The sequence below is a fragment of the Aspergillus versicolor genome (genome assembly GCF_001890125.1).
Source record: "Aspergillus versicolor CBS 583.65 unplaced genomic scaffold ASPVEscaffold_17, whole genome shotgun sequence".
Lineage (NCBI taxonomy): Eukaryota > Fungi > Ascomycota > Eurotiomycetes > Eurotiales > Aspergillaceae > Aspergillus > Aspergillus versicolor.
The window spans coordinates 329640-346879 of NW_024467540.1; the positions used below are offsets into that span (position 1 = coordinate 329640).

The 17240-nt window shown below is 51.5% G+C and overlaps 9 protein-coding genes across 9 annotated transcripts; 6 read left to right on the forward strand and 3 right to left on the reverse strand.

Annotated features, from left to right (window-relative positions):
• Positions 1-284: 284 nt before the first annotated feature.
• ASPVEDRAFT_35013 (pyrroline-5-carboxylate reductase) lies at positions 285-896 on the reverse strand (the record flags this gene model as incomplete). Its single annotated transcript, XM_040810914.1, has 1 exon — positions 285-896. One exon carries the CDS (start codon positions 894-896, stop codon positions 285-287), a length of 612 nt encoding a protein of 203 aa, XP_040674648.1.
• A 2229-nt stretch (positions 897-3125) lies between these two features.
• Positions 3126-4284, forward strand: ASPVEDRAFT_90094 (uncharacterized protein; the record flags this gene model as incomplete). The annotated part of the gene is made up of 2 exons (XM_040818730.1): positions 3126-3363; positions 3425-4284. The coding sequence occupies 2 exons, from the start codon at positions 3126-3128 to the stop codon at positions 4282-4284; spliced, it is 1098 nt and encodes a 365-aa protein (XP_040674649.1).
• Positions 4285-4667: 383 nt separating this feature from the next.
• On the reverse strand, positions 4668-6316 carry ASPVEDRAFT_66693 (putative glycosyl hydrolase). The gene is made up of 2 exons (XM_040815904.1): positions 5519-6316; positions 4668-5463 (listed from the first exon to the last, which is right to left on the reverse strand). The coding sequence occupies exons 1-2, from the start codon at positions 6029-6031 to the stop codon at positions 4792-4794; spliced, it is 1185 nt and encodes a 394-aa protein (XP_040674650.1). The 5' UTR covers positions 6032-6316; the 3' UTR covers positions 4668-4791.
• Positions 6317-7566: 1250 nt separating this feature from the next.
• On the forward strand, positions 7567-8949 carry ASPVEDRAFT_48021 (uncharacterized protein). The gene is made up of 6 exons (XM_040813925.1): positions 7567-7714; positions 7758-7957; positions 8004-8110; positions 8168-8514; positions 8565-8619; positions 8672-8949. Exons 1-6 carry the CDS (start codon positions 7628-7630, stop codon positions 8893-8895), a joined length of 1020 nt encoding a protein of 339 aa, XP_040674651.1. The 5' UTR covers positions 7567-7627; the 3' UTR covers positions 8896-8949.
• A 112-nt stretch (positions 8950-9061) lies between these two features.
• ASPVEDRAFT_48022 (uncharacterized protein) lies at positions 9062-10440 on the forward strand. Its single transcript, XM_040813926.1, has one exon. It carries the CDS (start codon positions 9113-9115, stop codon positions 10154-10156), a length of 1044 nt encoding a protein of 347 aa, XP_040674652.1. The 5' UTR covers positions 9062-9112; the 3' UTR covers positions 10157-10440.
• A 1718-nt stretch (positions 10441-12158) lies between these two features.
• On the forward strand, positions 12159-13076 carry ASPVEDRAFT_156475 (uncharacterized protein; the record flags this gene model as incomplete). The annotated part of the gene is made up of 3 exons (XM_040808526.1): positions 12159-12305; positions 12377-12559; positions 12618-13076. 3 exons carry the CDS (start codon positions 12159-12161, stop codon positions 13023-13025), a joined length of 738 nt encoding a protein of 245 aa, XP_040674653.1. The 3' UTR covers positions 13026-13076.
• Positions 13077-13391: 315 nt separating this feature from the next.
• On the forward strand, positions 13392-14330 carry ASPVEDRAFT_90099 (uncharacterized protein; the record flags this gene model as incomplete). Its single annotated transcript, XM_040818731.1, has 1 exon — positions 13392-14330. One exon carries the CDS (start codon positions 13392-13394, stop codon positions 14328-14330), a length of 939 nt encoding a protein of 312 aa, XP_040674654.1.
• Positions 14331-14988: 658 nt separating this feature from the next.
• ASPVEDRAFT_48024 (uncharacterized protein) lies at positions 14989-15888 on the forward strand. The gene has a single exon (XM_040813927.1). It carries the CDS (start codon positions 15039-15041, stop codon positions 15501-15503), a length of 465 nt encoding a protein of 154 aa, XP_040674655.1. The 5' UTR covers positions 14989-15038; the 3' UTR covers positions 15504-15888.
• On the reverse strand, positions 15539-16981 carry ASPVEDRAFT_144967 (uncharacterized protein; the record flags this gene model as incomplete). Its single annotated transcript, XM_040808033.1, has 1 exon — positions 15539-16981. The coding sequence occupies one exon, from the start codon at positions 16979-16981 to the stop codon at positions 15539-15541; it is 1443 nt and encodes a 480-aa protein (XP_040674656.1).
• Between the last annotated feature and the right edge of the window lie 259 nt (positions 16982-17240).

Below are 17240 nucleotides of genomic sequence, written 5' to 3' on the forward strand. Positions count from 1 at the left end.
TGCAGACCTGGCCACCCGACACTCATACAATTACTTCTGTCCAATAGTTATAACTTGTTCGCGGCCATTTCACTAGTAGTTACAGGGTAGGCTCAATCCCTGAGCCTTGCGGTATACACGTATTATCAGCTACGACAGTTTATGGAATATTCATCACGCAAACGAATTCGGGTTATAGTAACAAACACTATTAGCAAGGACACACCTGACCACCGCATTATGAGCCCAATCCCACCGGTGTCCTTCTGATAGACGAGAAATCAATAGTCATATCCCTTCTCCCCCTAATCCGTCATCGCCTCCGCAAACGCCACCCTGATTCCCTTCTTCTCCAGGTTCGACAACTTCCTGGTCATATAGTTCCACTGGTTAGACATACTTTCACTCAATTCAGCAGGAGAAGTGCCATCTTCCAATAGCTCAGCCATCCCCTTCAGCATCTGTGCACTGAATGCAAGCACATCACGCTTTGTGAGTCCCAGGGCCACTGCTCCGTCCAGCACCCCCTTTAGAGGCAATGCCATCATCGTCATAGACCCACCAGCCAACATAACGCTGGCATCGAACTGTTCAAGCGGCACCAGCTTAACCTTGCCGACCTTCTCGCACAACCAGGTGGTGGAGCTGAATTGGCGGGTGGGAATGCCCTCGGTGTCGGCTTCGGTGTCGATAACAGTCATAGACTGGCACACCATAACCGCGCTATTTGGCACCGCACGAATAAAACATACGGGTTTGTAGTCATCGCGCCTATACTTTTGCACCGGTACGTCATTGCATTGAATCTCCCCAGCGGATCTCTTCGGCAACATGCTAATCACGACCCTATTCTCTATAGCGTTATACACGCATTTGTCGTCATTGTCAGAGCGCGAGGTTTGCAGAATGCTGTTCATCTCGCGCGGTGGAAAGCGAAGACAATGATGTCCGCTTCATACATGGCGTCGAGGTTCTTTTCGACCTACTGTGAAGCAACCATCATTACCGAGCATCTTAACCTGCCGCTATCTTATAAAAACATTCCGAAAAGTCTTATATTCCTTCTCCTCAGTACCATTTGGTTACTATCTCACATGCTGATAACCTCTGCAAACCGCAGCCAACATCATCGCCCAGGCTAACATTCATGATGATTACCTTTCGCTTTAGTGGCCAGCAGATAGATAATGACCTAGTGACATCAATTTCTTCTCTTCTTGATGCTGTCAATATGCCGAATCTGCTTTGGGGCAACTATCTACTAACCGTCTACGGAGTCCCGACGATAGTTGATGTTAGTATCTATATGACTGATTTCAAACGCCCCTAACACAGGCAGGGGGTATCATTCATCGTACCCGACGCTCTTACAGAAATCTCCTTCTCTACCTTCACTGAAGCCGGCTTTCAGTCCTGCTTGCGATGTTCCAACTGCCCGCATTCAACTTCACGCCAGCCGCCCTATAAAAACCTACATATCGATGATGAGCTTGCGACATCACTGTATAGGAAGTAGACCGATGTGCTTTGGGAATTTCCATTTCCAGAATTCGAAGCTACTTCCAACCACACCGACTCGAATATCATGTACGCATCCGATGAGAGGCTTCCTCCTGCTACCTTTGGTCGTGGCCGAGGGCGCTTTCTACCCCCAAGCTCTGTCCGGATCCCAACCGCCTTGAGGTATTGTGAGGCTGTTATCCTGCTGCTTTGTTGAGATAACGGAGGTGTCCGCGAGACCTACTGGATTACCATATTGACGGAACAGATCTTTTCGACGAAGAAAGTCTGCGAGACGAGTATAAACAGTTTTATCATACCTTAAAACTGAGCGATCCAGCGATGTATCCCATTTTGGAGAACCTCCGCGGTGACTTCAGAAAGCGACGGCTCCTCTAAATCAAGCAGAATGACCGACACGGCTCAGCTATTCTAGTTCAGTGCGCTTTCCCTCCAGACTGTCGTCGGACTGATCTTGCCTCAGCCTCTTCAAGCAACTCCCAGATTCTGAATCGCAACCGTTGGAATTCTTCAAACAGACCCTGGTACATGAATCAGGTGTGGAGAAGATAGGTTCTATAGAAGCGCCCTGTACGAATATCCGTAAGCCACTTGACGATCCCTTTCTCAATCATCTTGTCACGACAAACATCCCACTGGCCTATTGACAAAAGACTTCACTATATCACCGGTGAAATTTCCGTGTAAACTACAGAATGAGGCGTGCCTTGCTACATTGACCTCGCGAGCTCAGAAGTGGAAGTGAAGAATGGCATGGCATATTCTATAACCTACACCAGTGTAGCTGGCAGGGTGGCTTACGGTCGATCCATATTACGCGGGAAGCTCAGGGCCACGATCGTCAAACCGTTAACAGGGAGGGTAGGTCTGCTCGTAGATCACATACAACCTCCACCATGCTGAGAATGAGAGATATTCATTGGTAGGAGGTGCATGAATTGTCCTATAAGAAGCGGCGTTTTCAGAACTCTTGCTATGGTGGAACTGCGGCTCGACACTGCCCACCCGGTGAAATACACCGTAAACACCGTATAGGTGGGCGAAAATGTGGGTTAGAAGAGGCTGTACAAAGGATAGTCATGAGAAGGAAAAGGAATTACAGAACGTGTGCAGACGCCAAACAGTGCAGGGATGCAGCTCAAAAAAAGGTACCTCATTCAGGCAAGAGAGTGCCTGCCTGTACTCCGTATTTTATAGTGATATTCGGTTATATCCGTGCTGATAATTACAAATTGTTTAGGCACAACTGCCCAACTCTATGCCCTCTGGCAAGCTGACATGTGCCCGTCTTGAATATGGTTTTTCATGTTGCTGCCGTTCGGGACAGTCACACACTGGAGGCATGTAAGACGTACACTCTCGGTGTACACTCTCAAGACGGTCGCCATGTTCTGATCCCACCAACGTGGGCGCTCTGGACCCAGTTCCACTCAGGCGTAGTAGTCGGACCAGTACTTTACATCTCGGAGACGTGGGTGTCGGCTCCGAATCGACTCCAGGCGTAAAGTGGAGCTGGGGAGGAAACCAGTATGACAGGGCAGAGCCACCACGAAATAAGATAATAGGGGAATGTGCCCCTGCAGAATTTTGCGACTCGCTTTCTGTTCCATCCCATCCTGGCCAAAATGTTGTTGTCCGCGTTCAAGGCGTTGTATCTCGTGCTCCCTCTTGCATCAGGGCTTTCCATCCCACTACCAGAGCCCACGCAGAGCACCGTTAGCTCTAGTAATCCATCACCACCACCGCCAGCCCCCCAAACGACGCCATCGCCTCAGTTGAAGCACCGTCGAGATGCGACGACCGTTACACACAGGCTGACGGATCGGGCTAGTATTTGCGGATGGCAGGATGCTGTAAACGACGGTGAGTATTACAGCCCCCGAACAGGATAAACGAACCCGCCAATGCTAATGGCGCCTCGTAGGGTATCCAGTTAGTTGCGATCCTGGATCTACCTGCGCCTACCAGCGGCCAAATACGAAGTACCCCGGCATGTTGGCCTGCTGCGAGGAAGGTCTGGGGTACTGCGGGTTCTACAGCACATGCATCAACCTCAGCCAAGTATCCGCAACGCCTTCTATCGCCGTACCTTCGCAGCCCTTGGCCATCTACTGCACTGATGCTACCGCCCCCGCCTGCGTGACCTGGTTCTACTCCGACATCAGCGTCACCGACTTCGGGTGCTCGATGGAGAGCACCGCTATGGACATGTACACATCGGCGGACGCCTCGGCGACCACTTCTGGTACGGTGGACCATTACGAGTTATACCTCACGCAGGTCGGCCCGGAGGTAGTCGACTCCTACCTGTCCACCTACGGTACCGACAGTGTCGAGAATAATAAAGCCACCAACGCACCCACCAGTACTCAGTCTCCGTCCTCCGCCGCCAATTCAGACACGAAGAGCAAGAACACGGGCGCCATTGCCGGCGGTGTTGTCGGTGGCGTTGCTGGTCTTGCCCTCATCGGCGCTGCGGGCTTCTTTGTAGGGAGAAAGTTCAACAACAGCAAGAAGAGTCAGGGGGCAGAGGGTGTGGGGGCCAACGATGACAAGGGACCCTATGTCAGCGTCCCTGAATCACACTCCCCTTACTCGGTCAATGAGACGCAGTTCGCGTCTGAGATGGGCACCGACGAGACTAGACAACAAGTGTCCGAGGTTGACGGGAGTGCGCCTGCTGATAGAGTATATGAGATGCAAGAGACCACTGTGAAGGACACGGAGGGGAAGAATTTCACAGCAGAACTGCCCGCAGATTCTGTATTCCCTGCTAAAAAGTGACATACTGCAAAGCATTCAAGCTGTACTTTCTGCGCTGTTATACTTTTATTTGATGATCTGGTTCCTTTCTTGTGTCCGACTGGATGCTCATACCCTTATGTATTGAATTTCTAATTCTGAAAGGTGTTGATGCTAGTGAATGCATTGCAGGTGTTAGCAAAGGTATCTCAGGAGCCTATATATACTACTTTAATGATTGAGTTATCAGTTCACGATATTACGGACATACTGAACAACGCGGTCATTAGCTGTTCCATATTCAATATCGTGATGGCAAATTGCCCTTGTCATGATCGAACCTCCATCGAGGACGCGGTAGTACCCAACGTATCCGGCGAAGACTATCCCCAGTGGTCACTAGAATAATAGAGGGAGACAGGGCTATTTTGGTAGGATTTCAGCAGACACAGCCAGCTATAAAGAATGTGACATTCCGTTGACAAACGCTGCAGAGGTTCGTTAGGCAAACGGTCTATATCTATATGTATATACAATCATAAATCATAATCACGCCTGGATGGCAGCAACCAGTGCATCCATCGCAGAGCTATGCGTCGAGGCATCGACCTTGTCACCATCAACAGGGCCAGACCAGTTAACGCCAAACTTATCACCGTCCGTACGATCATTCTTCCAAAGACTGTCCGCCGAAGCCTTAATCACCTCTGCATAGGCATCATCCGGCGCAACCGCATGCAGCGCCCTCAGATTACGGATAAAACTGCCCTTGAACTGCGTCTGGTCCGCGCCGCAGCCATCCGGCTCGCAGGATTCCCGCACGACGTGGTCGTCGTCTGTTAATGCGGCGATGGCGCCCTTGGCGATCTTCGCGGCCTCGTCGAGATACGTCGAGTTGTCTGAGTCGGCCCCTGAGGCACGGTGCAGCTCGACCAGACCGCCGAGGATAACGCCTTGGTTATACGTCCACACTGTATCGCCGTTGTTAGTGCAGTCGTCCATCAGTCCGTCGTTGATGGTGTACTCGTCGTTGATGAACCCGATGTCGGAGAACCAGGTCCATTGGCGCTTCGCCCAGTCGAGGTAGTACGCGCTGTCGTCGGCGCGGTTCGCCAGACCAGCAGCCAGGGCGAGGAAGAGCTCGTTGGCAATTGCGCCGACGTAGACGTGTGTGGAGTCGGAGTCGATGCCGCCGCCGCACTTGGAGGGCCACGAGTTGCTCTACTTTCCCATTAGACCTCTCCTTCAAGACAGGGGATTGTGAAGGGATACTCACCAGGTGATAGAACAACCCCTCGGCCAGGTCCAGATAATCCTTCTGCCCTGTAACATCATACGCAGCGACCCACGCAAGCCCCCACCAGGCATCGTCGTCATAAGATCCATCCAACCACAGCGACGCATTGGCCGCGCCGGTGGGAACATCCCCTTCATCCTGGTGCTGATCCTCAAACGCCTTCCCGTTCTTCGACGTGTACTTGACCGCGGCCCCTCGCTCAGGGTACGGGTTGACGTTGGGCGCGACGACAAATGTATTCTGGAAGACGCCCTCGGCGATGCCCCTGGTTCCGTCGTCGAGGTCGAGCGCGGCGAGGTTCGCCAGCGTCGTCATGCAGTTTGCCCCGTTCCACCACCCGCATGTATCCCAGGTTCCGGTTGCGCTGTTGTACCATGATTGTAGCGTGTTTGCGGCGCTGATGGCGCGGGTTAGGGCTTGGTCTGGGGCTGGGGCAGCTGCTGTGCCTGTTGAGAAGGCGAGGGTGGTTAAGGAGAGCAGTGGAAAGAACATTTTGTAATGAATGGAGCTATAACTAGGAACTAGAAAAAGGAACGACGATGTATAAAAAGGTCAAAAGGTAAAAAGGAGCGTTGAAACAGAAGGAGTGGGCGATGGAATGCATTACGAGTGAGGCATGCGAGGTATAAGTAGGACATACCCAGGGCGACAATCCATTCTTCAAGTGGGTACGAAAAAAGATCGTGAAAAAAAAAGATCGTGAAAAAAAGATCGTGAAAAGCGAGCCGAATTATTGATGTGATCCATGATCGGGCATACTCCTAGTGAGGGTGTGCCTGGATGACAGCGCATTCCATGGTCTGGCCAGCGCTGCTTCAGTGTTTCAGGCCAACTCAATCGCCACCCAAAATTCGGTCGTGGGTCGTTCCCGCCGCTTGTCCCAATCGGAACTGGCCTGGACATCCACTGCTGTTTCGCCGATTTGCCTCAGCCGAGTCTGGACCCTGGACTGGACTGTGGTCGCACTCATCGCGTGCTCGTTCTCCCCGTTCTTCTTCTGTTTCTTTCTCTGTTTCATGTCCTGGGCGACAGTCAGTTCAAGTCCCTCAGTAAAAACTTCCTGTCCACAAAACTAGATAGTCCAAGAAAGCTAAATCCACTATAACAAACGATAGCTCACAACTCGACTGTAATTTCAATATACATCACTATTCGGCTGATCGCCGAGCTAGTCGAGACAAGACGGCACAGTGTATGTTTTAACCTCTAATAGCTCAAGTATACCCTTGTCCCCACCGTCAACGGCCGAGACCTCCTGCTCATCTAACTGCGGGAGAGCGGCTTTCCCCATGGATGTTGGGTTTTGAATCAAGGAGTGTTTGGATAAATATACACATGGTTGACTATGGAACACCAAAGTCCACTCCGTTTACACAGATATCCTGTGTGGATGAGGATGTTGCCTGGCATTCGTCTTTATCCTGCTGTCACGGCTTTGAGTCCAGATTGGTTCGGTGAGCTTCTACGGCGTGGCGGAGAACACCGGGTAGTGGCTTGGTTGATTGTAGGGAAGGGACTAAGCTGTTCATTTGGGATGGAGATGCGATATATAAGCCGCATCCCATCATGAAGACGACGATGCTGCTGGAGGACGCTGGCTGACAGGTCTTGGGGTTGATAAGGAAAAATAGAACAAACATATCAAACGTATCTATATAGAAAGCATAGCTATAGACCATGTTGGAATGATCACTCTGTATCAGGCTACAAGCCGATGTGAATTGTTGCTGGATTGCACATCAAGCTAATGCGAACTGTCCAATCATTGGAAGTTTGGAATGTCAGTTTAATATCTATTCCATATTGCTCCGCAATTAGAAACATGTGTTGATATACATCCTGGCTACCTTACCATGGTCCGGGCATCAAAGCCATTCCTGGCCAGCAAAACGGCCGATGACGATAGTCTTGGATATATATGTAAACGGCAATACTCCAATTATTTGCTAATTGTCTGCTATGTAATCGCTGCTGATGACGCGAGATGCAGACCCCGCTGTCTCCACTCCAACTGACTCGCTGGCATGGAGACACCCAACTTCCCACTTCAACTTCAGATGAACATCCCAAGATATTAATGTGAACATCATGTCCACTTACACCGAGTCTATTGTTAGCACGCACACAGCAGATCGACCGGCGCTTCAGCTTACCGGTGGCTCGGGTATAAACGAGGTAAGATATTTTATATATCAGTTAATAAATTCTAACGCCTTAGACTCCGAAATGGCTGGTCGAGCTATCGACCAAAGGATGGACAGTCGTCCATGAGACTATTCCCAAGGTTAAGGCTCTCGAATACGCCGACAAGGCTTACGACTGGCTTGAGAGTTGGAATCTCGGGTTTGACCGTAACGATCCATCGACCCGGAAGGCGAGTAATCTTCCATATCATATACGGGGTGGATTGTATAATGCGTGCGAACACTTGTCTTCTACTTTTATGCCCAGCTAACCTGCCTAGGTACGGCATCGGCCACGAGCAGTTCGTCTGGGACTTGAAATCCGAGCCTGGGCTTGTTGAGAAATGGGAACAGATCTGGGGGACGAGCGACTTACTTGTTTCTTTTGGTATGCCCGTCGATGCATGACGAATTCCTTTCTATTCAACAGCTGACAGCTGAGTAGACGGGATAAACCTCTCCATGCCAGAAAAAGAGCGCCCCAAGACAGACCCGGTCTTCGCCCCGTGGTCCCACGTCGACCAGTCACCATTCAACACCCGGTTCGACACTGTCCAGGGCATTCTAAACCTACTCCCCAACGGCCCCGAAGACGGCGGACTCATGATCCTCGAAGGCTCCAGCTCCTTCTACAGCGAACTCTGGCAGCGCTTCGACCATAAACAGGGCGACGGCTGGAACAAGTCCGCGTTCCAGTTTGTGGATGAGGAAATGTGCCAGTGGCTTGAGTCGAAGGGGTGTAAGTGGACTAAGGTGTGCGCGCAGCCTGGTGATTTGTTACTCTGGGATTCGGTGTGTTCGATTTCAATCTCAGGATACTATCCTAGTGCTGACTATCAAAGCGAACTATACATTATGGTGCGGCGCCATCATCGACTAATGACCGCTTCGCTGCTTGTAAGTCACCGGAACTCTATCAAAATTCGTCGGACTAATGATAATCTTCCAGACGTCTGCTATAAGCCAGCGTCCAGTGTCTCCGATGAAGCAAAGAAAGTGCGAATCGAGGCGTTCAACTCGAAGAAGAACACTACTCACGATCCAGCGAATTTCCGCATACGGGACCGCCAGCCTCCATCTGATCACCCATCGTATGAAGAAGCTGTCAAGAGACCGCTCCAGGACCCGGTGTTGTCTAAAAGGGCGAGGGAGTTGATTGGACTGGACGCTTAGAATGGTAGTTTACAGATATTCTAGGAATACTGAGAATGAATTTAAAGTTGCCGATATGGTTTTTCTAGATTGAATAATACTTGAAAATTGAAAACTGTAATTCATCACATGCCTGTAATCTAAAAGACGCAAGGGCTTACTTTCTCTTTCAACCTGCGAGTGCGGAGAAAACCGAAAGTCGCATCGAATAGAGCTGTAGTCTTCAACTTCTCTAACAATGCTCAAAGCCGGTTATTTCCAGACATTCGAATATCCATCCGAGTCCGAGGTGCTTATTCGCGATGAGTTATACGGCGACCATTTAATCACAGAGCCTGTCCTAGTCGCGCTGCTGCACTCCCCCGCCCTCCTCCGCCTACAAGGCGTCTGCCAACACGGCATCACCGGCCTTCTCGGCCACACCCACCGAGTAACACGCCTAGAACACTCCGTCGGTGCATTCATACTCGTACGCACCGCAGGCAGCAGCATAAACGAGCAAGCCGCCGCACTCCTCCACGACATCAGCCACACAGCCCTCAGCCACGTCGTGGACTGGGCGCTCTCGCAACCCGGCGAAGACAGCTACCACGAAGTACACAAGGACCGAGCCGTGAACACGCATATGGTCGAGATCCCGCGTATTCTGCAAAACCACGGGCTCGACAGCGCGCAGATTCTAGACGAGAGCATCTTCCCGCTCGTTGAGAAACCGGCCCCGCATCTCTGCGCCGACCGGCTTGATTATGCCTTGCGTGATGCGGTGGGGTTTGGGAAATTGTCACTGCTCGATGCGAAGCGTGTTGTCTCTTCGCTGAGGGCATTTCCGGATTGCTTGCATCCGCGCCGTTTGCTGGTTCTTGATGATGTGGATCTGTCGCTGCGTCTTGCGCGCGCGTATCTGGAAATCGATAGGGATGTCTGGTCGAATAGAGCGCATCTGGATATGTATCGACGGACTGGCCAGGTAATTGGGGATATCATCAAGCAGGGGCGGATCAAAGAGGAGGAGCTGTGGAAATTGCCAGACCAGGAATTTTGGGAGCTGCTACGCAGGGTTGCCGATGAGGAGGGCAAGGAGGTTATGGAGCGTCTGGAGACAGAAGGTCTTCCGAATGAGGATGAGTTAATGCTGCCTCGGCGTGCCAAAGTCCGCACCATTGACCCGGATGTCCATGTCAGAGACAGTGCAAGGGAGCCGGTTCCTCTGTCTGTACTGCTGCCATCCTGGGCTGATGAGCTCCAAAGGTATATCCTCCAGCGTGAGGAAACAAGAGCGTGATGTGCTCGTCATTAGGTGTATGACAATATGATAGCAAGATTCGACTTCGGATGCTTCAGCTGAATAAATTAAACTACTAGCATATAAGCAGTATTGAGGATGGCTAAGTACTAGTGTTTGATGGCCATTCCAAGAGTATATCCCGGAGTTACAGTACCAGATCTCGACGTGCCGCGGGGATTTGAATGACGACGTCCGATCCAATGATACCATCTTGATCAGCACCTGCATTATGATGACAAGGTAGAAGGGTTAGTTCACACAAATGGCAGCGTGGGGCGACACCAAGGGCCCGGTCGCACAACAGAGGAAATAGAGAGCCTCCACCACAATTAGAAGGGGTGGTAATAACGCCTGTGGTTTCAGGTTTGACAGAAAGTCGGACCACGAGGCGAAATGCTGGGGGTTGCTCCGCTCTTGATCGTCGGGATTCCAACCGTTGGGATATCGCCGGCGAATGCACCCGGTTCATGACCGATGGCTAGTTAGGGTGGAGAACGAGAGAGAACCCCTGTGCCGTTCACCGTTCCTGAGCCGGGATTATCAGTGTAAGGAACTGAGACGAGCCTTACAAGAAGGTTCCGCGGTCCAGGCCCTTTATTTCCGGTCGGAGGATTGATACCTAGGGATAACAACACTGACGTCTAGGAAAGCCATGGTATTTGCCTTCTACGTATTACGACTTCGCAGAGAGATCGACTCAGACTACGAGCGGGTGATACTAAATCTGTGAAATTCTAGCATGTCAATGGCAGAGAACCAGGCTAGATAATAGGAACTGGAATGGAGATAAAAGGGTGTGTCCGACAAGTGCGGATCGTTGGGACCAAGACCACGGCGCGGCGAGCCCATGCCCACCGGGAAATCCACCATCCTCCTGGCAACTAGCCATTGAGGGGTAACCTTTGTTCTGACGTGTTGAGAGAGGAAGCCCACCCTTGTGTAACAGAGGAGGAATTGTGATTGGATACGAAAGTGCTCTGGCGGCGATTGGGAGAGCACGACTCAGCTGGCCGGATTTGCAAGGCTTGATCGTTGCGATACGATGGAGAAGGCAACGTTGCTAGTCGTCTAGACCGGGCAGCGCAGTCTTACGTAGTGTGTGGTAAGAAACATTCTGCTCGTCCTGCTCGCGCCCCAAATGAGACGTTCTTTCTGGACGCGGGGTTCTCAACCATGCTGGGGAGGCAAGGCTGGAGGTGCCAGCCACTAAACCCAGCAGGAAGTGGGCTTTGAGAAAGGACCAGAAACGGGGCCAATCATCAGCCTGAAGGGCTGAGTCTGGTCGCTCGCCAGCCTGGGATCAACAAAGGATGCGGAAACACGCATGGCGGTGCGGTGACCGACGACAGTCGCAACTGCGGCCAATACAGCTGAGACGCCTCCGGGGAATTATCCAGATCATCAGAGTGATGCGAACTTTGGCCTCCATCCAAATCGCTTTGTAGATGTCCCAAGTACTGGGAGGCTCAAGCCCATCAGCGGGGGTGAAAAGCAGTCCAAGCCAATCAGAAGGGGCAACAGCCAATCAAGGTTGGATCCGTGCGTGGAGCCCTGCAAGTGGGGCCTGGCAGTCCAATCAAAGACCGGATGTTGACTGCGTCCGCTCTGCTGGAACATCCACTGCCACGATCGGTCACTGAGTATAAGCCCGATGCTCATTCAACTACTGAGTTCGCACCAGGTAACTGAGATTGTGGTGTAATTGACCTTGTCCATGTATCCTACATCTGCCTTTCTGGGTGCTGCGTGGGCCTACTCTAATCACCGCAACTGTTTGACAGGTGAGGGGATTTGCACGGCAATCGTCAAACAAACAGAGAGATTCCAATGTCTGCCTTCAGCTTCCAGAGTGGCACTCAGGTCCAGAAATATTCCCAACTTCTTCCCCGGAGTAGAACCTGCCACATAACTCTCTTCAACTTCAATCCAAACCCTCCCTACCCCAGCGTTATCATTCCAAGAGCAGCCCTCGCCCCCGACCTTTACATACTCATCAACGATGGCCATTCCTTCGCTCGGAGACGTCGAAAGGACCGCCTATGACACGATCCGGCGGATTGTGGCGATCCCAGAGTTGGCGGAATCCAGTCTACTACTTGTCGGACGATTGGCTGCTGCCCAACTTGTCCTCAATGTCGAATGCCAGGTTAATCCTTTCTCTTATTCCCAAAACAAAAACTGTGGACGTCGCCGATGCTAATACAAGCCGCCGTTTAGGATATTTCGATCCTTATATCGCCTCCAAAAAGCCTTTGCGACACCCTCTCCGGCGTTGAGAGTGTCCGCGAGAAGGTCGTCACGAAGCTTTCCGAAACATATCCCAACTTATACTCGCCGATATCTCATAATCTGCTGCGGGCAAATCAGGGCATACTGGTGTCATTCATGGTGATGCGGCATGTAAGTCCGTCGAATTTGGCCACCTGTCTTCCTATACCCACTAACGCCTCGTCACAAGTTCCCCTGGTTGGAAAGGTCGAGGCTTGTCGATGCCAGATCCATTACCGACACCGCCCACCTCCCCTTCCTTTCACCAGAGGATATCATAACGGAAGCTGTGTTCAGGGCCCCCACTTTACCCTCCGGCTCTCTGGAAGCCAGAGTTCAGCACGCACTGGGCATTGCGCTCCGCTTTTCGAAGCAGGGAAGGCGACTGGCTTATTCGCGGGCTCAATTGTCGATTCTTGAAAATTCCATAGCAACATTCAGTATTCTTGCAGGGGGTGGTGAGATTTGGTGGCGAGAAACTCTGTCAGTCCCAGAACCACGTTCCGACTGGTCTTTGACGTCCATCCGATCCGGAGTTCTCGTTGGCGCTGTGATCGGACTCGCCATTGAAAGGCTGGTATGCGCATTGCGATACTGAGTTTCACATCGCGTTCCGAGGCGGTTCCCTCATAGCTGACTGGGCGAGGGTTTGTTCACTAGTATAATGCCATGACGTTTTTGTTTATCTAGATCCTGATTCAATGGAGATTGTTGTGACAATGGAGTTCTATTCACGGCCACCTCGCAAAGGCCTTTATGAGTGTTACTGCGGCATTCAACTTTTAGTTTGTAATTCAACACTTAACTATGGTCCTTCATATTCTGCCTTTTACGCCTGTAGAAACAAAGAATCCCACGAATGTTTTATAATGGGGCTAATCAAGGCGACGCGTCTATAAATAGACCCCTAGGCGACGCCAGTTGACCGAGCCATCAGCAATTCGCTTTCGATCACTACATAATCATGTCTCCCCAACAAGGGAAAGAGCCCGTTCGCGGTGCATTTGTTGCCGCCGAAGCGGCCCAAATATTGGACGATGAAGGTATCTATAATATCCTAGTGGGAAATATGGCGACTGGTTTCGTGGGCCACTCACACCCATATCCCGAGGCTGATTTCGCAGTCGAGGACAAGCAGCTCCAAAAGGCAGTGGATGCGCTGACTTCTTCCAATTCCAAATTCCAAATATGCACCAAATCCGACTGCATAGATCTCAAGGGAGACCGTCGAGGCATCCCCCGAGAGCTTTTCCTTCGTGAAGGGCACTCTGATTTGGACAGATTCTCCAGATGGCACCATGTTCCTGCGGCCCATTTCCATCCCAAGGGCATAACCTTGTCTCTTCATTTGAGATCTGTTGTCATGCCATGGCTGACCGAATGGAGCTTTACTTCTGGTCAAGGCATTACTAACTCTGATGACCCCCGACTACCCCCACCGACTGGCAGTCTCGAACCATGTTTGAATGGGCCTACCGGACCCTGGCCCAATTTATATCCTATCCGAATTCAGAGTCCGGATGCCTACGTAGAGGGCGCTATTTACATGCTGGCACTGCACTTGGACAAGGAGGTCAGTAAAAGCAATTACTTGGGGCTCATGTATGAGGAGATCATTTATCGCATGAAATATGAATTCCTCGATCCGTTCAAGCCCGAGTACTATAGGACTCTCCAGCGCAAGTTCAACTGGGCCTGGCTGTATATGAATGACTACGGCCGCCCTCAAGGTCACGACCGATATGCGCCACTTTATCGGCTCCGTGAGGATATGATCATCCATGGCGAGCTTCCATCCGATTTGCCCAGGTGGGACCACTCCGGCGTACCAGGGTATGCGTGGATTGATGAAGGCTGGGATCGCAGATTATCTATGATGCCTATAAAACGAGAACTAGATTAAGTCTAATATCCGGCCTATTAGATCCTGTCTTGGTGTTGCGTGCCTGTTTTTGTTGATATTAGTTAGTTGTCCGATTCGGGGAGTGAAAAGTTCTGTTTCTATATTATATTTCCAGTTCACTACATAGTTATTCTATCTATCATTGATATTTCTTTATCAAAACTCCGCTATTTCTTACTTGGGCTTGAGGTCAGAAGAGACTCCCCCTCGCTGGTGGTCCCTATCCCCCAACATCAGCGACGATCTCCAGCATCAGAATCATATCTTATGGGCTCTCGTATAACTTGCAGCTTTGCGACTCGATCCTTTTACCCGGATATTAACCATATACCTAAGAGAAAGGAGGGCATACCGTGATCCGAATGCTGTACCAGGTACCTTCCAGTTGAGTATGTAAAATGGTCTATCTCGTTGATTTATACCAACTACTGTACTACAAATAAGAGAAGATAACATCTCCCACGATTCCAAGACCTCCCCGAAGACGAGCCGTATCAGAGTCGCAGACTGGGCAGACGTGGCACGCGGGGAAGTGACAGGCCGAAGCAGCCAAGCGCCCAAGCCTACTCCACGTCGAATCCCAATGCATTCTATACGAGCAGATCATCGCAGCTGCAGTACTTAAATAGCTGCTTGCTGCCCCTCAACCTCCAACTCCAATTCAAACCATCCTCCTGCAAGCGATATCATCCACCCGACTCCAACAAAATGCCCACGCCCATCGTCCCCTACGAAATCGCCGAAGTCATCCGTCTCAAGAAATCCCAGTACTGCCGATTCGCAGATACACACGAGTGGGCTGCCTTCGATAATATATTCCTTCCCTCGCTGAAAGCCACATTCAATGCGCCTGACGGAGCAGTGCTGGTCGAGAACGGCGTGACCTTCTCCTTCGACAGCCGCGAGGCCTTCGTCGGATTCTTCTCCAAGGCATTCGAGACGCAGCAGACGATTCATGTTGTTGGGCCTGGGGAGTTGGAGCTTGTTTCTGAGGACGAGGTGCGTGCTGTATGGCCGGCTACATATCATTGCGCGAGTCTGGGAGCTGGTGGGGGGTGGAGGGGCACTGGGGGAGGGTATTATCGGGAGGTTTGGAAGAAAGTAGACGGGGATTGGTTTATGGGCAGTTTGAAATTTGAGAGGTGGTTCTGGAGGGTGCAGCAGGAGTCTTAATCTGATATTGAAACCTGTTTGGCTTCATTCCCTGGTTAATTGCTATTGCTATTGCTAGCCGCGTCGATGGCGTCTACCCCTCTATACTCAAAATATCTATTCCACTCGGGATCCTCAATCAGCGTCTGCGCCAGGTCTCTCTCGTAGAAGATAGCAAACTCGGGGCCCTCGTCCGAACCCTCGTCGTTCACACGCGGCGGATAGACAACAATCACCCCGTTGGTAATACAGTCCAGTAAATGGCGGTACGCAACCGGAGTCGCGAAGCCAAAGTTTGCCGCCGTGTGGTTCAAATCGCGGTGATCCGTCATGAGAATCGACATGGGCGGCATCGAGTCGCACCGGATGTTCAGCGATGTCTTGTCGCGGACTGTCGCGACCATGCCGAGCGTCTGGTCCAGTGCTTCCTGTGTGACGCTGTTGGTCAGCGCGCGGATATAGGCTGCCAATTTCCAGAATGGCCAGTCGGAGATGATCTCTGATACGGTTGGTTGCGGCACTGGGGATAGTGTGTTCAAGGCTGCGGACATGGCGTTCCCCTGCAGTCTTGGGGGGACTGGTGGGTGGAAGCGTCTGCGCATGTCCACGCCTTCGCCCCAGACGATGTGCGAGGACATCTCTGGTTTGAAGACCGGGGCTCGGACGCGGGTTAGTGTGCGTAGGATGAAGGCGCAGAAGGCGTCGTAGGTTGAAATCCAGGTTCCGTCTTTCGGAGCCCCCAGCGCCTTGAGCTCTGCTGCCTTGCTTTTGGGGAGGTGGAACAGAAGCGATATCCCTGGGAGAAGGTCTGGGTGGCGCTGGGGAGCAGGAGGGCCGTCGACCTTCAACTCCTCCGGGGGGTCTGGCTTGGTTGTGCGGGAGTAGTCCAGGTTCTTGGGATCCCAATAAGTGAACGGGGTGTTGTTAACGATGGAGTAACAGTTCTCTGCTAGCTGATGAACAAGACCAGCAAAGCCCATGATGTCGTTGGCATAGTGGTGGTGGTGCATGATGAACACCAGGCCACCGCGGACAAAGTTGGCCTTGTAAGCTGCTGTAATCGGACTGATATCTGGATTCGCTTCGGGCTTCTCGCCATAGGTCATGGGAGGCACACTCCAGAGTTTGAGATCACCCAGTCTCGCCGTGGAAAAGTGCGCTTGCTCGATATCATCCAGCGATGGGTAGATTTCCGCGTCGAGGTTCTGGACGACGAATCTCACCGTGCTATCCTTCTTTTTGACGAAGGAGTGTCCCCCGGTGGGATCTTTCTCGATCGTCCCGCATAGATGTCGGGCCTGGCTTAGGGTTCGCTCAAGACCGGCTTTCAGCGCCTCGACAGCACTCGGCCTGCTGGCTTCGTCTAGTCGAAAGAATAGACAGTACATGTTGTAGGTCTGCGCAGTCAGATAGTCCAGCGTGGACAACTTGAACCGCTCTTCCTCAGGATCGTTTTCCCATCCTAGGGGATGAAGGTGGATTACTTGTTCTTCAGGCATGGCAGGGATGAGACTAAGTGGAAGTTGACAGCGTAGTTCCAAACACATGGGGCTACCAGGTAATGTATTATATAGGGCAGGCTTAGTTTAATTGCATGTGATGGGCTGATGCCATGTCACTCGAACTTCACTAGCGACGAGCACCGAGCACACGGCTGAGTCTCCGTTTCACGCCAAAGGTGTCAGCCGTTTCATGAGGAGTTGGATCCCTGTTGGTGAAGAATTGGCATAGATGGCTAGCCATATTAGTGGAATGCCG

Coding starts and splice junctions, on each gene's coding strand:
- ASPVEDRAFT_48022 (XM_040813926.1), top strand. CDS start 9,113: ATGCTCAAAGCCGGTTATTTCCAGACATTCGAATATCCATCCGAGTCC.
- ASPVEDRAFT_66693 (XM_040815904.1), bottom strand. CDS start 6,031: ATGTTCTTTCCACTGCTCTCCTTAACCACCCTCGCCTTCTCAACAGGC. Junction 5,464..5,518: donor AGGGGTTGTTCTATCACCTG/GTGAGTATCCCT, acceptor ATGGGAAAGTAG/AGCAACTCGTGGCCCTCCAA.
- ASPVEDRAFT_48024 (XM_040813927.1), top strand. CDS start 15,039: ATGCCCACGCCCATCGTCCCCTACGAAATCGCCGAAGTCATCCGTCTC.
- ASPVEDRAFT_48021 (XM_040813925.1), top strand. CDS start 7,628: ATGTCCACTTACACCGAGTCTATTGTTAGCACGCACACAGCAGATCGA. Junction 7,958..8,003: donor CGGGGTGGATTGTATAATGC/GTGCGAACACTT, acceptor TAACCTGCCTAG/GTACGGCATCGGCCACGAGC. Junction 8,111..8,167: donor CGACTTACTTGTTTCTTTTG/GTATGCCCGTCG, acceptor ACAGCTGAGTAG/ACGGGATAAACCTCTCCATG.